General features: G+C 49.9%; 1 protein-coding gene and 1 pseudogene across 1 annotated transcript in view; one reads left to right on the top strand and one right to left on the bottom strand.

Annotated features, from left to right (window-relative positions):
- The window catches only part of ANKFY1 (ankyrin repeat and FYVE domain containing 1), an 81127-nt gene extending 55902 nt beyond the window's left edge, over positions 1-25225 (top strand). Inside the window, exons 12-25 of the mRNA XM_072618934.1 lie at positions 6972-7182; positions 8333-8431; positions 8768-8921; positions 9723-9891; positions 10591-10709; positions 11540-11696; positions 13565-13765; positions 14910-15086; positions 15926-16073; positions 16309-16399; positions 16853-16977; positions 17140-17286; positions 17440-17530; positions 22123-25225. Of these exons, the coding sequence (XP_072475035.1) occupies positions 6972-7182; positions 8333-8431; positions 8768-8921; positions 9723-9891; positions 10591-10709; positions 11540-11696; positions 13565-13765; positions 14910-15086; positions 15926-16073; positions 16309-16399; positions 16853-16977; positions 17140-17286; positions 17440-17530; positions 22123-22255 (2022 nt within the window). The 3' untranslated portion in view covers positions 22256-25225. The remainder of the gene's footprint in view (positions 1-6971; positions 7183-8332; positions 8432-8767; positions 8922-9722; positions 9892-10590; positions 10710-11539; positions 11697-13564; positions 13766-14909; positions 15087-15925; positions 16074-16308; positions 16400-16852; positions 16978-17139; positions 17287-17439; positions 17531-22122) is intronic.
- Positions 4909-6977, bottom strand: LOC140510932 (bridging integrator 3 pseudogene; annotated as a pseudogene).
- Positions 25226-27011: the final 1786 nt, after the last annotated feature.

Below are 27011 nucleotides of genomic sequence, written 5' to 3'. Positions count from 1 at the left end.
CACATATACACATACATTCACATATACACATACATTCACATGTACACATATACATTCACATGTACACATATACATTCACATATACACATACATTCACATATACACATATGCATTCACATATACACATGCATTCACATATACACATGCATTCACATATACACATGCATTCACATATACACATATACATTCACATGTACACATACATTCACATGTACACATACATTCACATGTACACATACATTCACATGTACACATATACATTCACATGTACACATACATTCACATATACACATATGCATTCACATATACACATGCATTCACATATACACATATGCATTCACATATACACATATGCATTCACATATACACATGCATTCACATATACACATGCATTCACATATACACATATGCATTCACATATACACATACATTCACATATACACATGCATTCACATATACACATGCATTCACATATACACATATGCATTCACATATACACATGCATTCACATATACACATGCATTCACATATACACATATGCATTCACATATACACATGCATTCACATATACACATATGCATTCACATATACACATATGCATTCACATATACACATGCATTCACATATACACATGCATTCACATACACATATACATTCACATACACACATACATTCACATACACACATACATTCACATATACACATATACATTCACATATACACATGCATTCACATATACACATGCATTCACATATACACATGCATTCACATATACACATATACATTCACATACACACATGCATTCACATACACACATACATTCACATACACACATACATTCACATACACACATACATTCACATACACACATATACATTCACATACACATATACATTCACATACATACATTCACATACACACATACATTCACATATACACATATACATTCACATATACACATGCATTCACATATACACATGCATTCACATATACACATATGCATTCACATATACACATATGCATTCACATACACACATGCATTCACATACACACATGCATTCACATACACACATACATTCACATATACACATACATTCACATATACACATATGCATTCACATACACACATACATTCACATACACACATACATTCACATACACACATACATTCACATACACACATACATTCACATATACACATATACATTCACATACACACATACATTCACATACACACATGCATTCACATACACACATGCATTCACATACACACATACGCATTCACATACACACATACGCATTCACATACACACATACATTCACATACACACATACATTCACATACACACATACATTCACATACACACATACATTCACATACACACATACATTCACATACACACATACATTCACATACACACATATACATTCACATACACACATGCATTCACATACACACATGCATTCACATACACACATGCATTCACATACACACATATACATTCACATACACACATACATTCACATACACACATACATTCACATACACACATATACATTCACATACACACATACATTCACATACACACATACATTCACATACACACATACATTCACATACACACATACATTCACATATACACATATACATTCACATATACACATGCATTCACATATACACATGCATTCACATATACACATATGCATTCACATATACACATATGCATTCACATACACACATGCATTCACATACACACATGCATTCACATACACACATGCATTCACATACACACATATACATTCACATACACACATACATTCACATACACACATACATTCACATACACACATACATTCACATACACACATACATTCACATATACACATATACATTCACATATACACATGCATTCACATATACACATGCATTCACATATACACATGCATTCACATACACACATATGCATTCACATACACACATACATTCACATATACACATACATTCACATATACACATATGCATTCACATACACACATACATTCACATACACACATACATTCACATACACACATACATTCACATACACACATACATTCACATACACACATACATTCACATATACACATACATTCACATATACACATATGCATTCACATACATACATTCACATATACACATACATTCACATATACACATATGCATTCACATATACACATACATTCACATATACACATACATTCACATATACACACATGCACTCACACGTACACATATGCACTCACACGTACACATATGCATTCACACGTACACATATGCATTCACACGTACACATATGCATTCACATATACACATATACATTCACATGTAGACAAATACTTTCCCCGAAACATTCTACTCCTGGTCTTTGTTTCCCTTTGTGCATGTCTCTAGTTTCCTATCCTTCCTCCCTCCTCTACTTTACTTGTACCCACTACCTTGCCCTCTTGTTACTTGCCTACCCCGCTCCAAGGATCCCTCCCTTATCCTCTCATTCCCATAAATCTAAACACCCTTCTATAGTCCCCTGTAACCTGTTCCCTCACTCACCTTCCCCTCTGAAAATCACTCCCTTGTCCTGTCGCCCTCCCTATCCCCTTACTGTTTTATTTCTTCTGAATGTAGAATATTTTTATACTCTTCTAAATATATATATTTCCCTCTTAGAGTTATTCCTGATGAAAGTAGGTTACCAGCCCTCTTCTCCCATCTAATTCCTCTGTATTGACTTTTCCTCTCCTACCTCATTTGTATAAAATAATTACCCTTTTTAACTTCCTAAATGGTTTTACTTTTTAAATTTTTTTTGGAGGAGGGAAGGCAAGGCAATTGGGGTTAAGTGACTTGCCTGAGGTCACACAACTGATAAGTGTCAAGTGTCTGAGGCCAGATTTGAACTCAGGTCCTCCTGACTCCAGGGCCAGTGCTGTATTCACTGTGCCCCCTGGCTGCCCCTTACCCCACTCTTTCTTATGAGCTACCCAATTGTGAATAAGAATCTTAGATGTACCTTTTCCATTTTACATATATAAAAAGTGAACTGTCTTTACTGAATCCCTTGTTATCAGTTTTGGTATGTACCTTATGTTTCTCTTGGCTCTTGTACGTCAGATCTTCTGTTAAGTTCAGGTTTTCTTTGTTTAACAAAATCTTGAAAGTCTGGCAGTTGATCAGATGTGCATTTTTTTCATTCAGGATTATGCTTAACTTGGCTGGGTAGGATATTTTTGGCTACAGTTCTTGTGCTTTTCAGTACACAGTGTTCCAAGATCTGTGGTTCTTTAGTGTCTCTGTTGCTGGGTCTTGTGGGATTCTAGCTGTGGCACCATCATATTTAAACTGTTTTCTTCTCTTTGCTTTTCATATTTTATCCTCTAGCTGGGGGTTTCAAAATTTGACTACACTATTTGTGAGAAACATGCTCACTCTGAACAACGAACAGTACTCCTGAAGCCAGAAGAATTTTCATTTTATTTTAGCCAATTATTCTCCATTCTCCCTAATGGAGAGGATGCTTTTTCAGACAAATGTAGCACTTTCTGTGCTGTTCCCAATATGAATTTCCCACCTGGCTCTCCATTACCTGGATGGCTCCTCCAGAACCTCCTGCATCAGGTTCTTCTCTCTCATAGCCTCCCTTGCAGAAGCGTCTGCCCTTTTACCTGGTCAGAAGCTCTGGTCTGACTCACATTCTGCTATCACTCATAGCTGTGGAAACAGAATTCCTTCTTTTGTTTCCCACAATATTCCTCTGAGTTTTCCTCATAGGATCTCATAAGTGGTGATTGATGGATTTTTTTCTATTTCTATTTCCTTTCTTGTTCTGATGCTTCAGGATCATTTTCTTTAATTATTTCCTGTATCAGGTTCTGTTTTTTGATCATAGCTTTTAGTTGGTCTGGCTATTCTTATGTCTTCTCGATCTGTTCTCCACATCTGTTATTTTCCTTATAAGGTGTTTCACTTTCTCTTCAGTTTTTATTATTCATATTTTGTTTAATTGTTTCTTGATCTCTTATAATTTCACTGACTTCACTTTGCCCAATTCTGATTTTCTTTTCTTTCTTTTTTTGGGGGTGTAGGCTTTATTTTAAGTTTCCTTGAAAAAATAAAATCCCCAGTATTGAAGTCAGTGGAGCCCAGACTTTTTGCCCTTTCCATGGAGCTCCTGAGTTATAAGTGAATAGAAAAGCAGCATTCAATTTACATTTTAAACTAGTTTCTAGACCCCAGAAAGTTGTCTCCAGTGAAAAACTTAGAACCCTTCACTTGGTTGAAGCACAGGACCAAGGCTGGAAAGAAGGAAGCCTGGGCAGATCAGGCCCAAAGCTTTGGTTTGTCCCCTCAAGTTATTTGTCCTATCTCCAATGCAGACAAAATGCCTTTTGAAGTAAAAGGCTCACCACCACCAGCAAGGCTAGCGTACTGAGGCAATACGCCAAAGCAGATCAGGCTACTGGATGGCCTAACAGTTAGCCACAAACTCCCTGACTTCAAATTCCAGACTTGGATGTTTGGCCCGGCTTGAGCTGACTTGCTGACACACCTGCTGTGGCTGGAATTGAGTTCCTCACTACTCTAGGCTGAGGCAGGAGAATGTTCTATGTCGGACCAGTTACTTTGGAAATATAAGCCCTCCTGGCTGTTCCTTTTACACTAATTACCTGGTTTCACTGTCTGCTAGTGTTCCTTTCTGAAGGAGGCATTTATTTGCTTAGAGCTGGACATTCTATGGCACAGCACTCAAATGAGAGCACCTGCAACTTAAGGGTGTGAAGGTGGAGCCCTCCAACAGGAGGGTTCCATTTGGCTAAGGGTCAGTGTAGCAGATGCTGCCTTTACTCCCTTGGCCAGTGGGTCATGGCAAAGTTTCACCACAGAGTTGGCTTTGCTGGGTCTGAGAGTATATGTGGCCTGAGGATCTCTGCCTCAGGGGATTTTGTGTAGAGTTTGGAGAGGGCTCACAGCTCACTCAGCTTGGTCTCATGCTCCTGCTCCCTCTGCTTATTGGTATGACCAGGTTGGTCGAGCTGTTAGGTTAAATCCCCAAAGATCTTGTGCATCTCAGTGCAGTACACAATCTGGGCCCGGATCAGTGACTCAAAACATGGCTAGAAATAGTCAAGTCGACTGTTGTAGAATTGAGGCATCTCCTCTGGGAGTTGTCTGTTCTTGGCTTCCAAGTCATCCTTCACAGGCTGAAGTTCTTCTCATACCTGATGGAGGTTGACCAGGACTGGCCCTGTCTTTTCCTTTTCCTCATACTTTTCTACCTTGGCCTGCAGCCATTTGTAGTCCTGCGGGACCTGTTCTCTCCTCTTCATTGCCATGTTGAGGCTGGGGAAGACACTACCAAACTTCTTTAAGGGCTCAGTCACTACCTCTTCCTGGTTAAAGGTGTCCATCTGTTTCATGGCTGTATCTAGTGCTGTCACCATGTTTAAGAATTCCTGGTCTTGCTCCCAAAGTGGGCTGGAGAGGAGATCAGAAGAGATCTCCACAGCTGATTTGGACATGGCCAGATCAGCATCAGTGCTCTTTTTCAGGTCCTTCTGCATCTTCTTGGCCTGATCCCCTAGTTGCTAGAGTTTTCCATATTCCCTTCCAAAGTCTCTTTCCACTGTCTTAGGTACAATCTGTTACTTGGGCTGCCCAATTTTGAATGGAATCCAGCTCATGGAGGTGGCCCCGGCCCAGGCGTCAGCCCCCCCCCCCCCATTCTAATTTTCAAGGTGTCATTTTCTTCCTTAAGATTTTGGATCTCCTTTTTCAGTTGGTTGACTTTCCTTTCATAATCTTCTTCTTTTTCATTCTTTTTTTTTTTTTTCAATTTTTCCTCCATCTCTGTCATTTGATTTCAGATCTTCTATGAGTTCTTTTTGGGCAGGTGACCATTGACCTTACTCTTTGGGGGTTTCTTTTCTTCGGTAGCCTCTTCTGAAGATGAACCCTGGTCTTCTCTGTCCGCATAAGAGCTTTCAGTGGTTGGATTCTTTCTCCTTTGCCTGTGCAGTTTTGTGATGACCTCTAACCCTGCAGTATGGGAAATGGTGCCTCCTGCCCTAGATCTCAGTTCTCCCCTCTAGCCTGGAACCAAAGCCAAACCTCCAACCTCCTGTAAGTGCCCACAGCCAAAGGCTTTCTGCCCCACTGCCTCTGCACTCACCGGGCAGAGGTCTGGTTTCTTCTTGCTCCCTGCTCCCTGTTGCTCTCCACAGCACAGCTGGGTCTGGTGTTCACTCAGTCTTCCCAGAATTCCCCGGGGCTGGTGGCTTGTTGTTAAAGTGCCTGGGACCAAACCTCATCCTGGGATTTTCCTTCTGCTCTTCTCAGATTGTCCCAGGAAGACCCCGGTAGTACCCCTCTTCTATTCATTTGTATGTTTTGTGGGGGAAAATCTGGAGAGCTTGGAACTTTCTGACTACCTCCACCATCTTCTCAAAATCCTCCCCTGTTTTTTTTAATGAACAAACATTTGTTCCTCCTCCCTGTTCCCTGTCCCACCATGAAACAAAACAAAGCCCTTGTTAAGGAGTGTGTCTGTGCTTCCTCATAGCCTTTGGTGGGGGAAGGCACGCCTACATGGGTTAGGAAGCCAAGGAAAGTGCGGTGCCCACCACTGATTCTCGAGGCTTTCTGAAAACAGAAGTTTATTGTTGTACCGTTTGAGTCCTCTCTCATGTCTGCTGTGCACATGGCATTGCTTTTTTTGCATTTTTTTATTGTGTGTTTAAGCTTAAAATAAATTTAAAAAGAAAAAGAATTAGAAAGATTGGTGCCTAGAGGCCAACAGGGCCTGCGGGGATGGCTGATGGGCCAAGGACATGGGCCCCAGTCTAGCTCATGGTGCAGGCTGGGAGTCATTCGAGGAGGGCGCCCAAGCTTGTTCCATTTGGTTTTCACATGGGCCATCCTGCCATGTGTTTCTGTTTAGGGAGAAACGCCACTGCACACGGCCTGCCGGTATGGCCTGGCCACCCTGACGGCCGAGCTCCTGCAGCAAGGCGCTAACCCGAACCTTCAGACCCAAGAAGCCCTGCCAGGGGCCTCAGGTCTGGCGGAGGGCATCTACCTGCAGACCCCGCTGCACATGGCCATCGCTTACAACCACCCGGATGTTGTGTCTGTCATCCTGGAGCAGAAGGGTGAGTGACTCTCTCCCCGGGATCCCCATCCCCACACCTTCCTTGGCTCTCTTCTCTCCCTGACACATCCCCTGTCCTTGAGCTTGGAAGGGCTTCTTCCTGGGCCCTCTGCGCTCCGCAGCCCTGAGGCTATTGACTGTGGAGCTGCCTCAGACTCTGCGCTTTAGGGCTGGGGGGGTGGTCGGGGTGGGGGAGGTGGGGAAGGTAGGCCAACAAGGTCCCTTTCACCCTGCAGCTGGCCAGAGTCATGGCTTAGCCAGAGATGTGTTCAGGTGTTGGCCTTGGCCAGTTATGGTCAGTAAGCACATAGGAAGTGCTCAGGTCACCTCCGTAGCCATGACCGCAGGGCACTCAACTCAAGCCCCACAACAGGACCTTCTTATCCAGACTTTAGGGGGATGGGGAGGAGGAGCCAAAGTGGTTTCATTTTGTTTTCAAATCAAGGAGAACACACCGAGTCTCTTACAGGAACAATTGAGCTTCTGTTCAATACTCAAATGACAGTTTGACAAAGAGAGTACAGTGCTGAAGAAGGACACTGATAGAGGGGCGAGAGTCCAGGGTGCCAAGGAGGCTGGTACTTGGGACTCAGTGGCTTCTTGAGAGGAGCTTCCTTGTGGTCTACTTGGAGCTAGGGACCTGGATGGTGGGAAAGTCCCCAAGCAAGGGTGGCTGAGGCCTTCCCTAAATGAAGGCCTTGGGCACATCTTTGGAAAACCACTGGGGAAAGGGGCTTGTTTGAGTTTTTTTGAGACCATTAATAGTTGGTTGGTTGTTGTTCTTGGTGCACAGTGGGGCTCAAGGTACAGGATGGCCCAATGTGGCTGTCAGGCACAAATAGTCCAAGGGGAGACTTCTCTCAATTTGCACATCTTGTGTTTCTTTTGAGCTACTGCAACTCTGCTTTGCTCATGGAGCACAGCCCCGTCCTTGGGGCGGATGTGCCATGCTGGCCAGTCCCATCCTGGTGCCCTCTTGGGTGTGGGCACACCACACTGGGTGGTCCTATGCCAGCATTTCCTGTGCCAGAAGCTAAGAGGAATATTGGGAAAGATTTTGATATCCAGATTTCATTGAAGTTTGGTTTCCTATGCAGACTTTGGGCAACACCAGCAGTCTGAGCCAGTCTTTTTTTTTTCTTTTAATTTAGCTAATGCCCTTCATGCCCTCAATTCCCTGCAAATCATCCCAGACTTCAGTCTCAAGGATTCCAGAGACCAGACTGTCCTGGGGCTGGCATTGTGGACAGGTAAGGCCAGGTGCTAAGGTGATGGGAATGTCAGTGTGGGCCACTTGTTAGGGCCTGTTGGCACTTCCAGAAATACCTAAGGGACATGTGACTTGAGCAGGCCCCACCTGTGTGACCATGGGCCTCAGTTTCCTTCTATGCTAACTGACCCTTGCCCGTGATGACCCTGGAGACCCTTCCAGTGTTTGCCCCTGCTCTGTCCATGAAAGTGAGCAAAGCCTGCCTTGAGTCTGCTGGATCTGAGCTATGTGGGCACTGTTAACTTTGGAGAACCCAGGCACCATTGTGTGTGAATGGGACTTCACAGTCTATACTGGGGATTGGGGCCTGTTGCAGGGATGCACACGATTGCGGCCCAGCTACTGGGGTCAGGAGCCTCCATCAACGATGCCACACCCGATGGCCAGACGCTGCTACACATGGCCATCCGGCGGCAGGATGGCAAGAGTGCTCTCTTCCTCCTGGAGCACCAGGCAGACATCAACATCCGGTGAGGCAGGGCTGGGTGGCAGCCCTAGGGAGGCCAGTCTGGTGCATGCATGCGTGCATGCGTGCGTGTGTGCGTGTGTGCATGCATGCGTGCGTGTGTGTGTGTGTGTGTGTGTGCTCCTGGGGTGCCCCTTCCAACCTGTCCGTGGGATATCTGACTGCCCTGTGCCCTCTGGCCCCCTCTTACCTTTCTCACTTCCAGACTGGGGCCTTGTCATCTGAGATTGCCATGGGCTCCTCATTTCACAAGTTCCTGAATCTGTCATTCAGGCCCCTCCACTTTTCTTTGAAGTTTCCTCCACCTTGTGCCCTCTGCTGTCCATGTTATCCTGTTTTCCATACCTTTGTGGTCTGTGCCCCCTGTCCGGAAGGTGCTTCTTCCACATCTCTTCCTGTTTCCATCCTGCTCCTTCAGGGCCCACCTTTTCCCTGAAGCCTTCCTTGGTGTCTCCAACTCAAAGGCCCTTTGGCTTGTTGGGTCCCACAGAGAGCTGGGCCTCCATATTTGATCTGTGTCTGTTTGTGAGTGCACAGAGGGCTGCCCCTTTTTCCTTGGTTCTCGGGTCCTTGTGCACAGTAGGAATTGGCAAATGCTTCTTGAATTGAATGAGAGAAAACAGATGTGTAGCCAACCACTTACCACAGCAACTTGTCCATTGGTGGCCCGCCTTGGCATTGGCAGAGGGCAGAGATAGAGAGGGGCAGGCCCTGGGCTGAGGCCCAGCAAGCAGACCTTCCTTCTGGCCCAACCCAGCCTCCCATGGGGATGTATTAATGCGGCTTTGTTGGCTGGCTCTCGCAGGACCCAGGACGGGGAGACAGCCCTTCAACTGGCCATCAGAAACCAGCTTCCCCTGGTAGTAGATGCCATATGTACTCGCGGGGCCGACATGTCAGTGCTGGATGAGCAAGGAAACCCCCCTCTGTGGCTTGCCCTGGCAAGTGATCTGGAGGATATCGCCTCTACTCTGGTGAGACAGTGGGCAAAGGGACTAGACAGGCACCCTGACCCCAGATTGTATGGAAGGAGAGGGAGGGAAGAAGGAAAGAGGGAAGGGAGGGTTGGGAAGGAGAGCAGAGGAGGAGAGGATTCCTCTGGGCAGCAGCTAAGCTGGGCCTCCCGGGACAGTAGAGCTGACAGAATCCCGGCCCTGAGCTCCAGAGCCAGTCAGGAGGCCTTGGGGAGTGCACCTGGCAGGCCTCCTGCCAAGAAGCATTGCCCACTCGCCTGTCTTTTGCTCAGTCTCTCAGTCATGGCTGACTCTCCATGACCCTATTTCAGGTTTTCTTGGCAGACATTCTAGAAGCGTTTGCAATTTTTTTTCTCCAGGATCCTCATGTGACAGATGAGGAAAATGAGACAAACAGGGTGAAGTGACTTGCCCAGGGTCACACAGCTAGGAAGTATCTGAGGCTGGATTTGAACTCAGGTCCTCCTGAATCCAGACCTGGCATGCTGTCCCTGCACTACCAAGCTGCACCAGGAAAATGGATGTTTCTCTTTCTTTATTTTTGTGTGTGGCTACTTAGCAGAAATTGAGAAACTCGTTAGTGTTGGGGCCCAGTGGTCAGCCAGTGCCTTGGCTGAAGATGAGAAGAGGCCAGGGGAGCCAGGCTGTGGCTGTCAGGGCACAGGCTCAGGCCAGCTGTGTTCTGGGCTTTTCTTTCAGGTGAGGCATGGCTGTGATGCCACGTGCTGGGGCCCAGGCCCAGGCGGGTGTCTTCAGACGCTCCTGCACAGAGCCATTGATGAGAACAATGAGTCTGTGTCCTGCTTCCTCATCCGCAGGTAGGAGCTGGACCCCCAAGGCCCACCCTTCCACACCCCTCCCTGTGTGCCATAGGTGCCCAGGACGTCAGCCCAGCACTTGGCGCCCTCAGTTTCCCCAGGCACTGTGTCCTTCTATCTCCTGCTCAAGGCGCCCTTCCCCTTTGGATAAATTAGGGGTCCCCCCATAGCATCTGTCACAACCTTGCATCGGCCCTGCCTGGGATGCTCTCCCTCCACCCCTCGGGGTGGAGCTCAGCTAGGACCAGAGGCAACACCCCGTGAGTCCTTCCCTCGTTAGCAGGGAGCTGCCACTGTGGTGGGTCTGTGTGAAGGGGCAGCAGGCAGCCCTTCCCTGATCTGTTCTCCAGATAAAGACTGGAGGCAGCAGGAGGTTTCCTTCCCCAGACCCTCCCCCCAATCTTCTCTTCTCCAAACTAAGCATTCCCAGTTCCTTCAGCTGACCTTGGATAGCCTGAGGTAAGGGCAGATGCCATATTGATTTGGGAGAAAATGGTGCCATTTCCGGGAGTAGGAGAGTCTTCTTGGCCTGCCTGATTTCATGTCAGCTGTTGGCCCTGAGAAGGAGCTGGCCAAGCCCCTCCAGCTATTTCTCAGGGTTGGCACTGTTTTAAGGAGCCTGGGCTTCAGGAGATCAGAGGCCAGGGTAGCAGGGTAGGCAGGAGCAGCTTTGTGTCAGCCTTGGCCTGGAGGCTTCTGGATGGTGGGCTTGGACTTAGGCCTCACACGCCCCACTGCCCCTCCCAGACTGGGCACAGTGCCTTGAGTTGGCCTTGAGAGGCAAGGGTTGGGCCAGGCTAGGCTGAGCTCTCAACCTTCCTTCCTCATAGTGGCTGCGATGTGAACAGTCCTAGACAACCAGGGGCTAATGGAGAAGGAGACGAAGAGGCCAGAGATGGCCAGACCCCCTTGCACCTGGCGGCCTCCTGGGGCCTAGAGGAGACAGTCCAGTGCCTCTTGGAATTTGGGGCCAATGTCAGCGTGCAGGTACGGTATGGCCCTTTGGCTCCCACGTCTCCCACTCTCCTCTGGCTGGCCCAGTCCTGGCCCCTCCCCTCCTGCCGCCGGGCCTTTTCAAGTCCTCCTAATGTTTTCAGACCCCTTCAGGCACATCTGTCACCCTGTCCCTTGCCTCATCTCCCTGACAAGGAAGGTCCTTGAGGGTAAACCCTGCCTAGCCCCTGCTCAGAGGCTGGCACACATTCACTGCTCAGTCAGTTTCTCTTTAGCTGAATTGAGACCTTCAGCCTGAAGCTATAAAACTTCTCAAGGGATGTCTAGAGATCATTGATCTGAGATTTCTAAGAGCTTGGCCAAGGGACATCTCATCTTGCAGGATGGAGCTTGTGTTACATATCCTGGGGAGACTGAGCCTTGTCTGAGATCAGGCTGTTTGTTGGCTTCTCTTGTTGGAGTTTGTGAAAGGGGGGGTTGGTGCCTGCATCCTGGGCCACCTTTGGAATACAGGGGTGTTTGTCCTCCCAGCTCTCTCTCCATCCTCTATTCTCTGTGCCCCTGTGGTGGGGGGGCCGGTATTCACACCTCTTTAGACCACCCCAGCCTTGGCATGGGAGTTCTGTCCACTGCCATGCCCTGCCAGGCTGTCCACATCTGCCATCAGGGGAGAGGGATTTAGAGCTGCTCCTTGAGGGCCCTCTCCTTGTCTTCATTAAATTTCTGCCTTTTCTTCATTTAAAACATGATTTTAATGTGAGGTTTTATTTTCCTTGAAAGAGTCAGTGAGTTTGTGCTCTTGCACATAGAATGTTCGAATGTCTTGTCTTATTTATCTCCCACTAGTGAGAAAAATAGTTTTGCTTTTAAAATGGACCCTGAAATTCTTCCCAGAAACTAGGTATTCACCCACATCTGACACTGTAGACCTCGATAAGGGCAAAATGGATCCAGAATTTAGACGTAAAAGATGGTATCTAAGCAGATCAGGAGAGCAAGGAATAGTTTACTGGTAGAGCTAAGGATGACTGAACGAGACAAGGAGCATTATGAAGTGTAAAATGGGTCATTTTGATTATATGAAATTAAAAGTTTTTGCACAAACAAAAGCACTGCATCCAAAATTAGAAGGAAAGCAGAACACTGGAGAAAAAAATTTTATAGCAAGTATCTGGTAAAGGCTTCATTTCTCCAATGTATAGAGAACTGAGTTGATTTTCTAAAAATACAAAGCATTTCCCAGTTGAAAAATGGCCAAAGGATATGAACAGGCAGTTTTCAGACAGAGAAATCAAAGTTATCTATAACCGTACGAAAAAATACTGTAAATCACTATTGATTAGAGAAATACATATTAAAACAACTCTGTGGCACCCTTCACACCCATCAAATTGGCAATGATAATATAACACCAAAAGGAAAACTATAAATGTTGGGGATATATGAGAAAACTGGGGCACTAGTGCACTGTTGGTGGAGTTGTGAATGGATCCAACCTTTCTGGAGAGCAATCTGGACCAGTGCCCAAAGCGCTATAAAGCTGTGCGGACCCTTTGATCAGCAATTTTGTTTCTAGGTCTGTATCCCAAAGACATCCAAAAAAAGGGAAAAGGCCCTATTTGTACAGAAATAATTATAGCAGTGCTTTTTGTGGGGGCTGAGAATTGGAAATGGAGGGGATGCTCGTCCACTGGGGAACGACCGAGCAAGCTGCGGTGCATGTTTGTAACAGAGTGTTGTTGTGCTGTAAGAAACGATGAGCAAGACGATTTGGAAAGGCCTGCAGAGACTTCACATGGAACGATAAGCAAACGTTGAAATCTGTTTTTACGTGTAATTAGGGGAAATCAAATGTTATTTACAAAGAGAAAAGAAAGAAAGCAGCTCCTTCCCTCCTCTAGGACGCTGAGGGCCGGACCCCGATTCACGTTGCTATCAGCAGCCAGCAGAGCGTCATCATCCAGTTGCTGATTTCCCACCCTGACATCCGCCTGAACATCCGGGACCGCCAAGGCCTGACCCCGTTTGCTTGTGCGATGACTTACAAGAATAACAAGGCGGCAGAGGCCATCCTGAAGCGAGAGTCCGGAGCTGCCGAACAGGTGTGTGAGAATGAGGTGCGCGAGGCCAGCCAGCTAGACCTGCCTTGAGGGGAGGAGATGGCGAGGCTCAGGCTGGGGCCTTGGGGCCTCTGTGTGGGAGGAAGATGCGGTTCTTTGGTCTCCTGTGCCATTGGTGGCTGTGCTTGGCGCCTCATACATGATGAATGAATATCAGTGATCATCAATGTCAATCATTCATTCATTCATTCACTGCATGAGAGCATCACGTGATGAATGGAATAGATTTGAAATGATCTTAGGACTGGGATGAGAGCCTGCCCAGGGGGAGGGGTGTGCTGCCAGGTAACCGGGTCTCTGATTACCTGCTGGCCCAGCCACATCTGAAGAGGGAGTGATAAGTGGCTGAAGCCCGCTTGTTCTCAGGAGTCCAGTGTGTCCCCAGGTTTAAGGCTCTAGGGAAGGCACGTAGCCAAGAGCCCGACACCCAGTAGGTGCTTCATCAGTGCCTGTTGACTGACTGTGAGGCAGCCCCAACCACACACAAGAGTTTTGGTGGGCAAAGCCTTTGGGTATTGGGGACAGGGCAGATTGCGGACAGGGGAATGCATTTTCTGTGTGTGAGAGAGAGAGAGTGTGTGTCTGTGTGTATGTGTCTGTGTGTGCATGTGTCTGTGTGTGCTGGGCTGTGCACACATGCGTATACCACTCTGTTGGTGTCCCACTCCCTGCCCATGCACAGCCTGGTGAGACAGGTGGCAGCTAGTGTGCCCAGAAGGCTCCCACATGAGCCCTCCTCAGGGAGGCATTCTAGTCTCTTTTCCTGAGGAAGCCTCTCTGCCTCAGGGAGAGAACAAAGCCTGGGAGCTCAGGAGAGCTCTCTGCCCCTCGGCTCAGAGCGCATTCTCTCTGAATTGGTGCCCATTGTGTGGGGCACGGCTCCTCCTGTCTCAGACCTTTTGGATCCCTCCCTCCAGGTTGTCTTGTTCCTGGCCCACCTCCAGGCCTTTGCCTGCTCTGCCCCCCTGGCTGGGGACCTGACCTTGGAGTGGGCCTGCACAGCATTCAGCCTGCAGGCCACTTTGGCACTGCCATGAAGGCTGCAGCTAAAGCAAAACAGCTTCTACTGGCTGGGTGTCTGGGCCAGCTGCCCTTCATGGTTCTGTGTCTGTGCTCCTCTTTGCAGGTAGATAACAAGGGCAGGAATTTTCTCCATGTGGCCGTCCAGAATTCAGACATTGAAAGTGTGCTGTTCCTCATCAGTGTCCAAGCCAATGTGAATTCCCGAGTCCAGGATGCCTCGAAGCTGACTCCCCTCCACTTGGCAGTCCAGGCGGGGTCTGAGATTATTGTCCGCAATCTGGTATGGAGTCTGGGAGGGAAACACCTTCTGGGAAATGGGCTGTCCGTGGATGTCTGTGAAGCATCTGCCAGACATTCCCCAGCCTCCAAGGGCTTACAGGACGTAGGCTAGAATGGACAGGTCAGCGCTCTGGGTGGGAAGGGGGGAGTGTCTGGCAAGGTCTCTTGGGGTGGGGTGGGCTAAGCTCCAGAAGGAGAAGGGACAGTGATGATGAAGATCTACTAGTTATCAGGCACTGGGCTGAGCACTTGGCATCCCTGGCAAGCTGTTCGTGTTATTAGACTTAGGTTACATTTGAGGAAGTTGAGGCAGACAGAGGTTCAGTGACATGCCCAGGGTCACACAGCCAGTAAGTGTTGGAGGTTGGATTTGAGCTTAGGTCTTCCTGACTCCAAGACTCTGTGTGCTGTGGCACCCCCAAGCTGTTTCAAGTAGGGGGAGTAACCCATGACCTCCACATAAGGAGAGGTGCACAGAGAAAAGGTGTCCTGAGACCCGAGAGACCACATTCTGTGTGTGGCCCAAGGTCTCAGGGAGGAGCTGTGCCTGAATTTGAAACTAGGATGGGGGTCATTTCTTCAGCCCCTAGAGCAGCTTTCAGGCTTGGGGGGCAGTGCCAGTGAGCTAAGCTCCTGGTCCTACTAAAGCCAGTTTGATCAGGAGATAGGAGGTTTCACCGCTGGCCCCAAGGCACCATCCAATTGTTCCCTTAACAGTCAGAATCCCTGGGGAGGAGTTGACTCCTGGGTCAGCATGAGCCGTCCCTCCCCCTAGAGTTCTCCCCCAGTTTTTGCCCCCAGAATGCCAGGGAAGAGGCTCATCCCTGGCTCTCGTGGCAGCTTCTTGCAGGTGCCAAAGTGAATGAATTAACCAAGCACCGCCAAACTGCCCTCCACCTGGCTGCCCAGCAAGATCTGCCTACCATTTGCTCGGTCCTCCTGGAGAACGGGGTCGACTTCTCTGCTGTGGATGAGAATGGAAATAATGGTAGTGTGACTAGCACCAGGCTGCAAGGTGCCCTCTGGGCTCTGGCCTCCCTTGGGGGTGGAAAGAATGCTTTGTAATAAGATGGAAACCCACACTGGGGGTGGTCTCCTGACCCAGACCATAGAGAAGGGCAGCAGGAGGGCACCGGGCTTGGTCCTTGCCCACAGGCGCCAGGCGCCAGGTGCCAGGCTCCTGAGTGGCCTTTGGCCTTGGAGTCAAGAGCCTTTCTTTGCAGCTCTCCATCTCGCAGTCATGCATGGTCGACTGAGTACAATCCGGGCCCTCCTGACTGAGTGCAGCGTGGACGCGGAGGCCTTTAATCTGAGGTGTGTGACTGCCTGCAGGAATGGGGAAAGGGCCACAGGGCTGCCACCTTCAGTGGTGGAGGGTCAGCATGGCCACGGCCACTGTGCCTCCTTGTGATGTGCTGGGCTCGAGAGGAACCCTGCGCCTCCCGTTTGTCCCAGTGTGTGGCAGACCACCTTCATCAGGCGCCCCTTCCCTTTGCCAGTTGTAGCTCCTCCAGACCTTCTTTCCCCCAGACTCTGGTTACTCTTGCTGAGTTAGAGGCCTTGGTGCAGAGACTGAGTTTGGTGGGTGAGGAGGAGTGGCTCTGGGCACACCCTCCCTCCTCCTCTGCAATAAGTCCAGCCTCCTGCAGGCCCCACCCACTTACATTAAAGGGCAGGAAGCCCTTTGGGTCTGCCTGGCAAGGCCTACCTCCAGAGGCCCCAGGGAAGGTCAGATTCTGGATGCTCCCTTCTCCCTGCTTTTGTTAGGGGCCAGTCACCGATGCACATCCTGGGCCACTACGGCAAGGAGAATGCAGCTGCCATCTTCGAGCTCTTCCTGGAGTGCATGCCTGAATACCCTCTGGACAAACCAGATGCTGAAGGGAATACAGGTGAGGGGACAGCCTGGAGCCCATTGGCAGTGCCACATCATGGCAGTGCCAGAGATTGAGCAGCAGGGGCCAAGGAGGGTCTGCACACGATGGGTAGGGCAAGGCTGGACGGGGCTCTCTGATCCTCGGGCACTGCTCATCAGGCTCTTCTGGCTGTTTCAGTGCTGCTCTTGGCCTACATGAAGGGCAACGCCAACCTGTGCCGTGCAATTGTGCGCGCTGGGGCTCGCCTGGGCACTCACAATAACCAGGGGATCAACATCTTCAACTACCAGGTGGCCACAAAGCAGCTCCTGTTCAGGCTCCTTGGTGAGTGGGTGGGACCTGCCCCAAACAACCCCTTGGGCTCCCCTCCCCCAGAGCTGCCCAGCTCTAGCCCCAGGTGGGTGGAGTCCCTTGGGTGGGGGTGGGGCGCCCCAGGAGCTAGCACTTAGCAGCTCTCTGGCCGTATCCCCTCCTCAGATATGCTCTCCAAGGAGCCTCCCTGGTGTGACGGTTCCACCTGCTATGAGTGCATGGCCAAGTTTGGGGTCACGACACGGAAGCATCACTGGTAAGGTGCCAGCTCTCTTCCTGGGTTTCTCAGTTGTGGCAGCAGAGTCGGTGCGAGCCCTGGGCTGGGTACTGGGCAAGAGAAAGAGGCCCTCCCTTGGGGATATGGAGTGCTAAGATGACCAGAGCCTACACAAGGAACCAGATGATCAGAGCTGGGCTTTCACAGGGGAGGGGCCCTCTGAGCCCAGCCCCAGAAGTGGGAGAGGCCAGGGCGCATTTGGGGAACCAAGATCCAGGCCCTGCAAGCCTGGCCTGGGTTTCCCCTGGGCTTTGGGTCAGGCTCTGGCCTGGGAGGCAAAGACAACAGGAACAGTGGCATGGGGTGGAGGCTGTCTCTCCAGAGACCTCCCACCTCAGTGGGGTACTGTGACTCTGTGGTCTTGGAGATTTCTGAACCAAGAGGAAGCCTAGGGGCAGGCCACTGGCTCAAGAAAATGAGCTTGACCGCTCAGGGGTTTTCTTGTCGAGTCTGGCACAGCCCCTGCCATGTGCTCATCTTCCCTTTGCTTGGAGACCTCCAGGGAGGGGGAGCCCAGCACCTGCCAAGACAGCAGAGGGGCTGGGTATCAGGAGCAGGGGCTTCTCGACATCCAGATGCAGTCTACCTCAGGGGCCAAGGAGGACACTTTGTTGTCCTTCTGTGAAGGGCAGCCCTTCCCTGTGCTTCTCCAGGTTCACCCTCAGCTGGGGCTCATGGGCCCTGCTCCCTCTTTGGGGCCCCCCAGCAAATCCACAGCCTTTGTATACCCTTCCATCTGTTCTCTGGAACCTTGGGTGGGCATTATGCTGGTGAGGATGAGTCAGCAAGCAAATTAACTGCCAGCTAGGGGAGCGAAAGGAAGAAGCATTTATAGAGCTCCTGCTAAGTGCTGAGCGTACAAAGAGAGGCAGGAAACACAGCCTACTCTTGAGGGGCTCATAGTCTAATGTGGGGGACAGCGCACAGATGAGAGCTCGATGGGATCAAACACTAAGATGAAGGAGGCCTGGGAAAGAGGTTCTGGAGGTGGCACTGGAGCCGAATCCTCCCTCCTGGACCATTGCAGTAGCAGCTAGGGGATCTGCCTGCCCTCAGGCCCTCCCCACTCTAGTCCATCCTCAGAAAATTCCAGGATCAAATACAGAATGCCCAGTTTGGCTTTCGGAGCCCTTTGTGACCTGCGCCCTCCCACCTTTCCAGTCTTCTTACTCCTGACTTCCCTCTCCCCGCAGTGACATTGGCTCCTGGCTGGGCCTCCATCTCTCTGTGCAGCATTCTCAACCTGGTCCTCCTCTGCTCCCATTCCTGACCTCCTGGCTTCCTTTAACCCTGCCCCCTTTCTACAAGAAACTTTCTCCAGCCCCCGCCTCCCCCCAATTCTAGAGCCTTCCCTCTGTTAGTTATTTCCTTTTTATCCTTTGTAGACCTTGCTTGGTACAGATTGATTGAGCTCCTAAAGGACAGGGACTCTCTTTTGCCTCTTTTTGTGTCCCCAGCATTTAGCTCAGTGCTTGGCACACAGTAGGTGCTTAGTAAATATTTATCACTTTATTGGTTGATTGAAGGATGCCAGGGAGTCTCAGAGGTGAAGTTGAGGGAGAGAACTCCAAGAATGGGGGAACAGCCAGTGAAAAAACTGAGGTTTTGGAATGTCTTGTTTTAGAAACATCCAGAGGCCAGGGTCACTGGATTAGGGAGTACTGGGGAGTCAGGTGTGAGAAGGCTGCAAAGGGAGAAGGGAGCAGGTCATGAAAGACTTTATATTTGCTGTGTGATAGCAACACTAGAATAGGACGTAATAGGGAGCCACTGCAGTTTGTTGAGTGTGGTGTTTATTGGGGGTGGGGAAGGTCAAACCTGTGTTTTAGGAAAATCACCTTGATAGCTGAGTGTGGGATGGGGCTGGAGTGCAGGGAGACTTGGGGCATGCAGACCTCTCCCCACCCCACCCCCAGCAGCTCTTTTGAGGGTTCAGGTGTAAGGTAAGGGGGAGCTACACCAGAGTGGAGGCAGGGTGAGGACAGGCGCTGCAGAGGTGAAATGACAGGCCTTGGTAAGTGGTTGGCCAGGGTGATGAGAGTGAAAAGACCAAGAGGACCCTTGGGCTGTAAGCCAGAATGACTAGGAAAATGGTACCCTTGACGATATTGGAAAAGTTTAGAAGGGAGGAGGGTTTAGGCCGGGAGAAAAGAATGGATTCACTTTTGGATGTGTTGAGTTTAAGATGTCGAGTAGGCAATTGGAGATGCAAGTCTGAAAGTTAGGAGAGAGCTTGGGGCTGGATAAGTAGAGCAAGCATCATTAGCAGAAACGTGATCACTGAATCCTTGGGAATTGAAATCATCTAGTGAAACAGTGTAGACAGAAAAGAGGGCCCCCAGCAGCCATGGGGGATGCCCAGGGTTAGTGAGCATGATCTGGATGAAGATCCAGCAGAAGGAATTGAGGAGCAGAAGTGAGGGAGGAGAAGTAGGAGAGAGGGGATGTCCCCAGAGCCCAGAGAGCAGAGAATGATAACAGTGTCAGAGGCTATAGAGAGTTGGATGAGGATGAGGACTGAGAAATGGCTCTTAAATTTTGGCAGCTCATTTGAATGATGAGTTAAGAAAAGAAGAGGAAAGGAAGTGGAGACACTTTTTGGTGACAGTCTTCTCAAGGAGTTTAGCCACAGAAGGGAGGAAAGATATGGACTGGGTGAGGCTTTTTTGAGGACGGGAGAGGAGCTAGTAGTCAGGGATAGAGTGTCCAAGGCTGCAGAGGGATCACGGGGGGTGAGGTCTGAGAAAAGGCTGTTAGATGTGACAAGTAAGAGACAGCTGAGAACTTCGGAGAGAGCTGGTTAAGTCTTTTCAGGTTGTGTGTTGTTACCAGGTAGGCTGTTCTCTCTGTACTGTTCACTTTACTCTGCATTAGCTCATCTAGGGCTTACCAGTTTTTCTGAGGTCCTGTTTGGCATTTCTGCTGTAAAAAGGATTCTGTCACATTCATGTGCCTTCGTTTGCTTGGCCATTCCCCAATCGATGGGCATGACCTCAGCTGCTTTCTTAGATCTCTCTAAGTGTAAGCCTAGTAGAGGTGTTAGGAGGTCAAAGTGCAGGCACAGTCTAGTGACTTTGGGGCCACAGTTCCTAACTGCTCTTCAAGATGACCACCACAGCTTGCCCCTCCACCCACAATGCACTGATGCGCCTGCTTCCCCATAGCGCCTCCACCGTCTGCCATTTTACTTTTTAAAGCTTTGCCAGTCTGATGGGTTTGAGGGTGGAACCTTATAGTTGCTTTAATTTGCATTTATCATGTTATTAGTTATTTGGAACATTTTTTCATATGACTCCTGTTAGCTTAGATTTCTTCCTCGGAAAATTGAATTTCTTATTCATATCCTTGAACTGGTTTTCAGCTGGGGAGTGGCTCTGGTCTGCACAAATGTGAATCTGTTTCTTACACACCTTGGAGATGGAAGGTCTGCCTTTTTCAGACAACTTTGTTGCAGTTTTTCCCCATTTACTTGCTTCCCTTATAACTTTAGCTATGTTGGTTTTGTTTGTGCGAAAACCTTTTTAATTTTATGTGATCAGAATTGCCTATTTTATTTTACGTGCTCCTCTCTGTTTGGTGTCCATAAGTTGGAAAGGTAATGGCTCTGTGGCTTGCTCACTGAGAGCCTCTTCGAACACAGATCAGGTGGCGTGGTTCGTCCACTCATCGACTCGGGTCAGAACTTGATCCACCAAGACCCTCAGGGGTGTGTCTGTCATCTAGCCAGGTTGCTGCCTGTCATCAGCTTGGGGAGGTGGTGATTTTATTTATTTAAACTCAGGTCAAAAATTTTACATGTACCTCTTTAAATTGAATTTTACTGAGTTCAGCCAAAAGCCTTCACCTGCCGAGAGCTCTTTAAATTCAGGTCTTATTTTTATATGAGCCACACAGGGCCATGCTTTGCTCCAAGTCCTTGGTGGCTGAAGATGTCTCAGCCCAGGGTCAAGGACACCTCAAGTATTGTGAAGCTCACTTCTCTCTCTCCTTGACCACAAGTAGAACCTATGGGTGATACTGTCTGTCCGCCCAGCAGGAGGCCTGGCCTCCTGTTGAAGCCTTAGGCACTACTTCTTTTTCAGGGTAATGGGAAGTCCATGGCTTTTTCAGGGTGGCCAGGCCTGGGAGAGAGGGCAGATGAGAAAGCTGAAACTGCAGACCATTTAGCCAGGACTCCACCAGGGAGGGAGAGAGATTTGGAACCCAGGACTTGTGGTTTTCACAATCCAATCCTCAGATGACTGGGGTTCTGGGGTGGCTGCAGACTCCCCCCTCTGCCCTCCTCTGGGGCTTCAGCTCAGCCTTGGTAGAGGGAGGCTCGTTACACCTTCGGGGTTGTACCTACTCAGTCCAATGGTGAGAATGAGCAGGGGAGTGTCATCTCTGCACCTCCTCTCTGCCTTGGGTCAGGCTTTCATCCTGGATAGTAGCCTTCCTTTTGAGAGGGCTGGCTAGTGAGCACCATTGAGACTTCCTGTCTGCCAGATTGAGGGTCTGGTCCAACAGGTGACATCTGGTGTGTGTTTGCAGGCCTCCCCTCACACCTCTTCCTCCTCTCTTTGCTCCCACAGTCGGCACTGCGGACGTCTCCTTTGCCACAAATGCTCCACCAAGGAGATCCCCATCATTAAGTTTGACCTGAACAAGCCTGTGAGAGTCTGCAACATTTGCTTTGATGTTCTAACCCTGGGGGGAGTCTCCTAAGGGAGCCAGGCGCTGCCCTGGCTCCGTTCTCCTCGGCAGCAGCAGCCGCCCAGCTCACCAGCCCTGCAGCCAGGGAGAAGGAAGGTGGCGGCGACAGCCTTTGTCTCCCTCCTGCAACAGGCTGAAAACAATTAAGGACCGCCTAGTGATTTACTCCATTACCAATGATTTATGCGATTGTCATCGTATCAGGCTGTGATCGATTTCCACTGAAGTTTAAATCGGACTGGACCACTGGATGCAAGGTGGTGAGTGTGGCTTCGCTAGCCCCCCGAGAGAGCCTGCCGTTGAGGCCTGTGGCTGGGGAGGGGGCGTGCCACTCAAGCTGGCTGGGTGCTGCCTTGGACTCTGGTGGCAGGTTCTTCCCGCTAGGAAGTCTTCTCGAAGCTCAGCTGTGCTTGTGGGCGCTTTGTAAACAGGGTTCAGAGAGAAGGATTGCCAGAAAAGTGGCCTTAACAACAGAAAGCTTTACTGGGGGCATCCCTGCTCGCCCATGGATTGCTCCCCTGGAGGAGGCAAGCCTGCCCACCTCAGGGACATCCAGGGGGAGCCATGTACTTGTGCTGGTCACACTGGGGGATGGCTCTGCATCCCAGCCCACGCACACACCCACACGGAAAACCTGGCATGTGTGATGCTCCCACCTGTGGTCACAAGAAAAATGCCCATGTTTAAGCCACACGGGGAATTGCATTTGGAACACAAGCTTCATTTATGCAGCTCAAATGACTTGGCCGGGAGGTCCCCTCTCCTCGCTGGGCTCTTCCTCGGTAGCCAGCGAGGCTGCCCTCTTTCCTGGTCCTCACCTTGCCAGCCAGAGGAAGACCAGTGGTCCCTGCTGGTGGGGAGCAAAGGAGAGGAGGGTTTCTGTCCCGCCTCCATCGCAGTGAGGAGAGGCTCTCCTCAGGCAGGGCCCAAAAGATGCCCAGGAGACCTCTGGAGTCACCCTCCCTCAGGCTGGGTGGCCGCTTCTGGAGCCACAGCGTGTGCGCACCCTACAGACATCCATGCACACGCACTCACCCACATACGGACACACACACACGTGTACCTCTCTACACAACATGTAGAATGGGGTCATAAGTAAGTGGTACTTGTTTATATTTTCGTGCTTTAGAGAGTATGTACACGTCACACACACCTTGCTTTAAGCAAGAGTTTGGATGCAGTCATGTTTAAAAGACAAACGTTCATCCAGGACCATGTTTATTCAGCGCCGTCACATTCTACGCGGGATTTGCAGAAAATAAGAACCTCCCCCATCTTTGGTGAGGAGTCAGGAATGCCCCTGTGTGCCACGTACACGTATGCACACACATGCACACACATGTGTGCACACCACACACAGTGCGTGCACACACGCCCCTTCACAGTCACTGGCCAGCTTCCACACTGGAGGACCTTTGCTCTTGGGGCGTGCATTTCCCCAAGAATGTATCACAAGACACCATTTTCCAGAGTTTAATTAGGTGAAACTTAATTCTTTAATCCAGATAACTCTAATCATGTTATGGGGTGGCACTTCTGTTATTGCCTCCTGCATTGTTGTTAACATTTAAGTCTGAATCATGTGTTGAAATGTACTGGGACACACACGACATGTTTGTGGTGTGTTGTGCCCAGTGAGGGTCAGTTCATACCAGGTTGACTTGGGGGCCCCTCCCCCACACCTCATGCTCTGAGTTTGGGCGGGGAAGGGGTATCTTGGAGTGGCATTCTTCTCTCCGCAAGCCCCCCCCTCAGTGGCGCCAATCTGCCCGCATGCTAGTCCTGCCAACACACTTGTGGGCATCTGCAGTCGGGGTACTGACTTCACTATGCGGCTTTGCACCTTCCGGGTTCTTGTAAGGAGAAGCAGATTAGACTCGCTCAGGCAGCAGCTCCAGGCAGTTGCAGGAGACATGAATCCTCCTTATTCACAGTTGGGAAGTCCAAAGTCCTCAGGCAAGGGGACAAGTGAGCCTGGCCCAGCCCCCAGTCACAGCTTGTTGCAGCCCATGAGGGCGATCCCTAAGCTGCACCTGCCTCAAGACCGACATCCCTGAAGTGGGGAGCCACATGCACTGGGGGGGACGGTGCAAGGGACAGGCACTTCTTGGTGGATTGGAATTTTTTCACCCAAACACTTCCTTTCTCCCCAGGAGTTGGACCCATGTGGTCACAACCTTTGTCCCTATACCGGAAGCTTGAGTCTTGGAATGACAGATGCTTTCTGTCCCAAGCACAGGCCCCGCCTGGTTTCCTCGCATGGTGTCACCAAGGGCAGATCCAGGCTCTGACTGGTGACTTCTTGTCTGCGACCTGGGCGTAAGTCCAGCGTCTGCCCAGAAATTAGCTCCTCGGCCTGAATGGCAGTTAGTAATAGGACAGCAAAGAGCCTGAGCAGAGGCCCAGGAGTGAGGGGGTCCCAGAAGCAGGTGTCTGCAGGGCTTGGCAGAGACCCTCAGTCCCCCCAAAGCACAAAATCCCTGCAGAGGAGAGGAGGGTGGGGGCAGGCTCCCAAGGCGTCATTTTTCCCTTTGTTGTGTGGAATGGAACAGAGCCATCCTAGAAATGGACTGACTGGTTCCTGCCATCCCAAGAGCTCCCAGACCGTTACCATTCTCAATGCCTTAAAGACTGCAGATTCAGGCCTCAACGGTTTCCTTTCCATGTGCATCAATGGTACCTCAGCCTGAGGTTTCACAGCTGATGCTGGCCACTTTGGTTGTTGGCCAGCTCTGGGTGGGAAAGCCCCAGGGCAGTGCTCTGTGCCCTTCTGGGTCTGGGGTCACGGGATCCTAGGGGGCGGTGCTGGGCAAAAGAATGTCTGAGAACCACCAGGAGGCGGGCACGTGCGGCCACGGTCACTTAGGAGTCTGTGGAATAGAATGTATTTTTCCAAATGGATATTTGCATTAACTGTAATGATTCCTTGTAATAACACTAGAATGCATCAGCTATGTACATTAAATTGAAAACCTTTGGTAACAGTGTGTCTGGTCATTGGATTCAGATGGCTCAGGAGGAGAAGTGAGGCTGGTGCCCTGCACAGCTCTTCCTCACTCAAAACAAAGTCAACTGCAAGTCATGTCATCATGTCTCTGATGGCGCGGTCTTCTTTGAAAACAAAGGACAAACACAGACAGTATGTGCAGTGATAGCAGGAACACCCTGTGAGAGCCCGTGGGGCATCCAGGAGAGCGTGAGCTGGCAGCCTGTGCCATTCTAGCACACACCAGGACATTTCCACGGGGTCTCTTTGGTCACCTTTTCCCACTGAGCCTAAGGGGGTGGTTGAGAAAACACTTGCTTGGACATTTCTTTGCAAGACTTGGTCAAGTTCAGAACGCTGGGTGTGGGTGTCAGGAGGCCATTTCCAGTCTTGGCTCTGATCACTTTTCGTAACTCCTCTGTGCCTTGGTTTCCTCTGTAGAGCTGGGGTGCCCCCCAAATGATGCTGGATACCAACAAGCAGTCACCCTGTAAGTCGGTGTGGCAGTCATATCTCAGCTCCCCCAGGCAGGGTCTGGGCTGTTTTCCATCGTCCTGCAGTGGTGCCAGTTCAGGTGTCTGACTCTCCATGACCCCACTTGGGGTTTTCTTGGCAGATCCTGGAGCAGTCTGCCATATCTTTCTCCAGCTCATCTGACAGATAAAGAAACTGAGGCAAATAGTTTAGTGACTTGCCCAGCTTCACACAGCTAGCAAGTGTCTGAGGCCAGATTTGACCTCAGGAAGGTGAGTCTTCCTGTGTCCAGACCTGGTGCTCTAGCCATTGTGCCACCTAGCTGTCTTTTGTTTGGAATTATACCTTATGGTCACTTGGAGAGGGTTGTAATATGATTAAATAGTATTCTCTATGAAAAGCAAAACTTGCTATGCAAATCAAAGGAGAAATTGGAAGGGAAAGTGCTTAATTGAAAATTGTTGTTAAGTATTTGAAGGAATCTAATTACCTTGGATATTTGAAAGTGGGGGGTGGGCAGGGGCAGGGAGGGGGCAGGGTCTGAATGATCTTCCTTCACAGAATGTCATGGGAGCTGTAGGAAACCAAGACCCTCAAAGGGGGCGGTCTTGCCCTCCCCCACAGTTTGGAGGCCTGCTGGGCCTCTGGGCAGCCTGGGCCGCTGTTGCTCACTCTCTTCTCCTCCCTCTCTGCCCGCTTCTCCTGTCTCCTTGGTTGGTCCATCCGGAGGCCTGAACATGTGGCTGTGGCTCTGTGGCAGCTTCACTTGGTGATCTCATCAACTCCCACCACTTGAGTTCGCTTCTCTGTGCTCAGATCTATAAATCCAGCCCTAACCTCTCTTCTCTTTTCCAGTCTCACACCTCCAGTCAGGCCCCTCACACTTCTGCCGGCAGGGCCATGGTCCTTCCCCTCTTCAAGGCCTGGGCATCCATTCTGAGGAAAGGAAAGCTCTGCCTCAGGCCTGGCCAGAGGGGCAAGGTCTGGTGCCTGGGGTTGCAGGCCTGGCTCAGAGGTCAGCAGAACAATTCATCTTCTTCAAACCCTATTTTCCAAGTTTTTAGTCACCTCCTCACTGGGGATTGCCTCTCAAAGAAGTCCTGGCCATGCAGGTCTGTAATCCAGATCAAATCAACTTTATCACTGTTCATGGAAGGGGCGAGTCAGCACCCTCCCCTACAATCTCAGCCCTCCTCCCAGTAACTACAGTTCCCCTGTGTGTGCTGTGTCCTCTGTCCCGATGTAAGCTGCTTGGGGATAGGGTCCATCTTTGCTTCTTTAGTTACGATCACAGATGCTTTAGGAAGG

Source organism: Notamacropus eugenii, chromosome 6, assembly GCF_028372415.1.
Source record: "Notamacropus eugenii isolate mMacEug1 chromosome 6, mMacEug1.pri_v2, whole genome shotgun sequence".
In the NCBI taxonomy this organism is placed as follows: domain Eukaryota; kingdom Metazoa; phylum Chordata; class Mammalia; order Diprotodontia; family Macropodidae; genus Notamacropus; species Notamacropus eugenii.
Note: the sequence above shows the minus strand (reverse complement) of the source record. Positions and strands in the feature narration are given on the sequence as shown.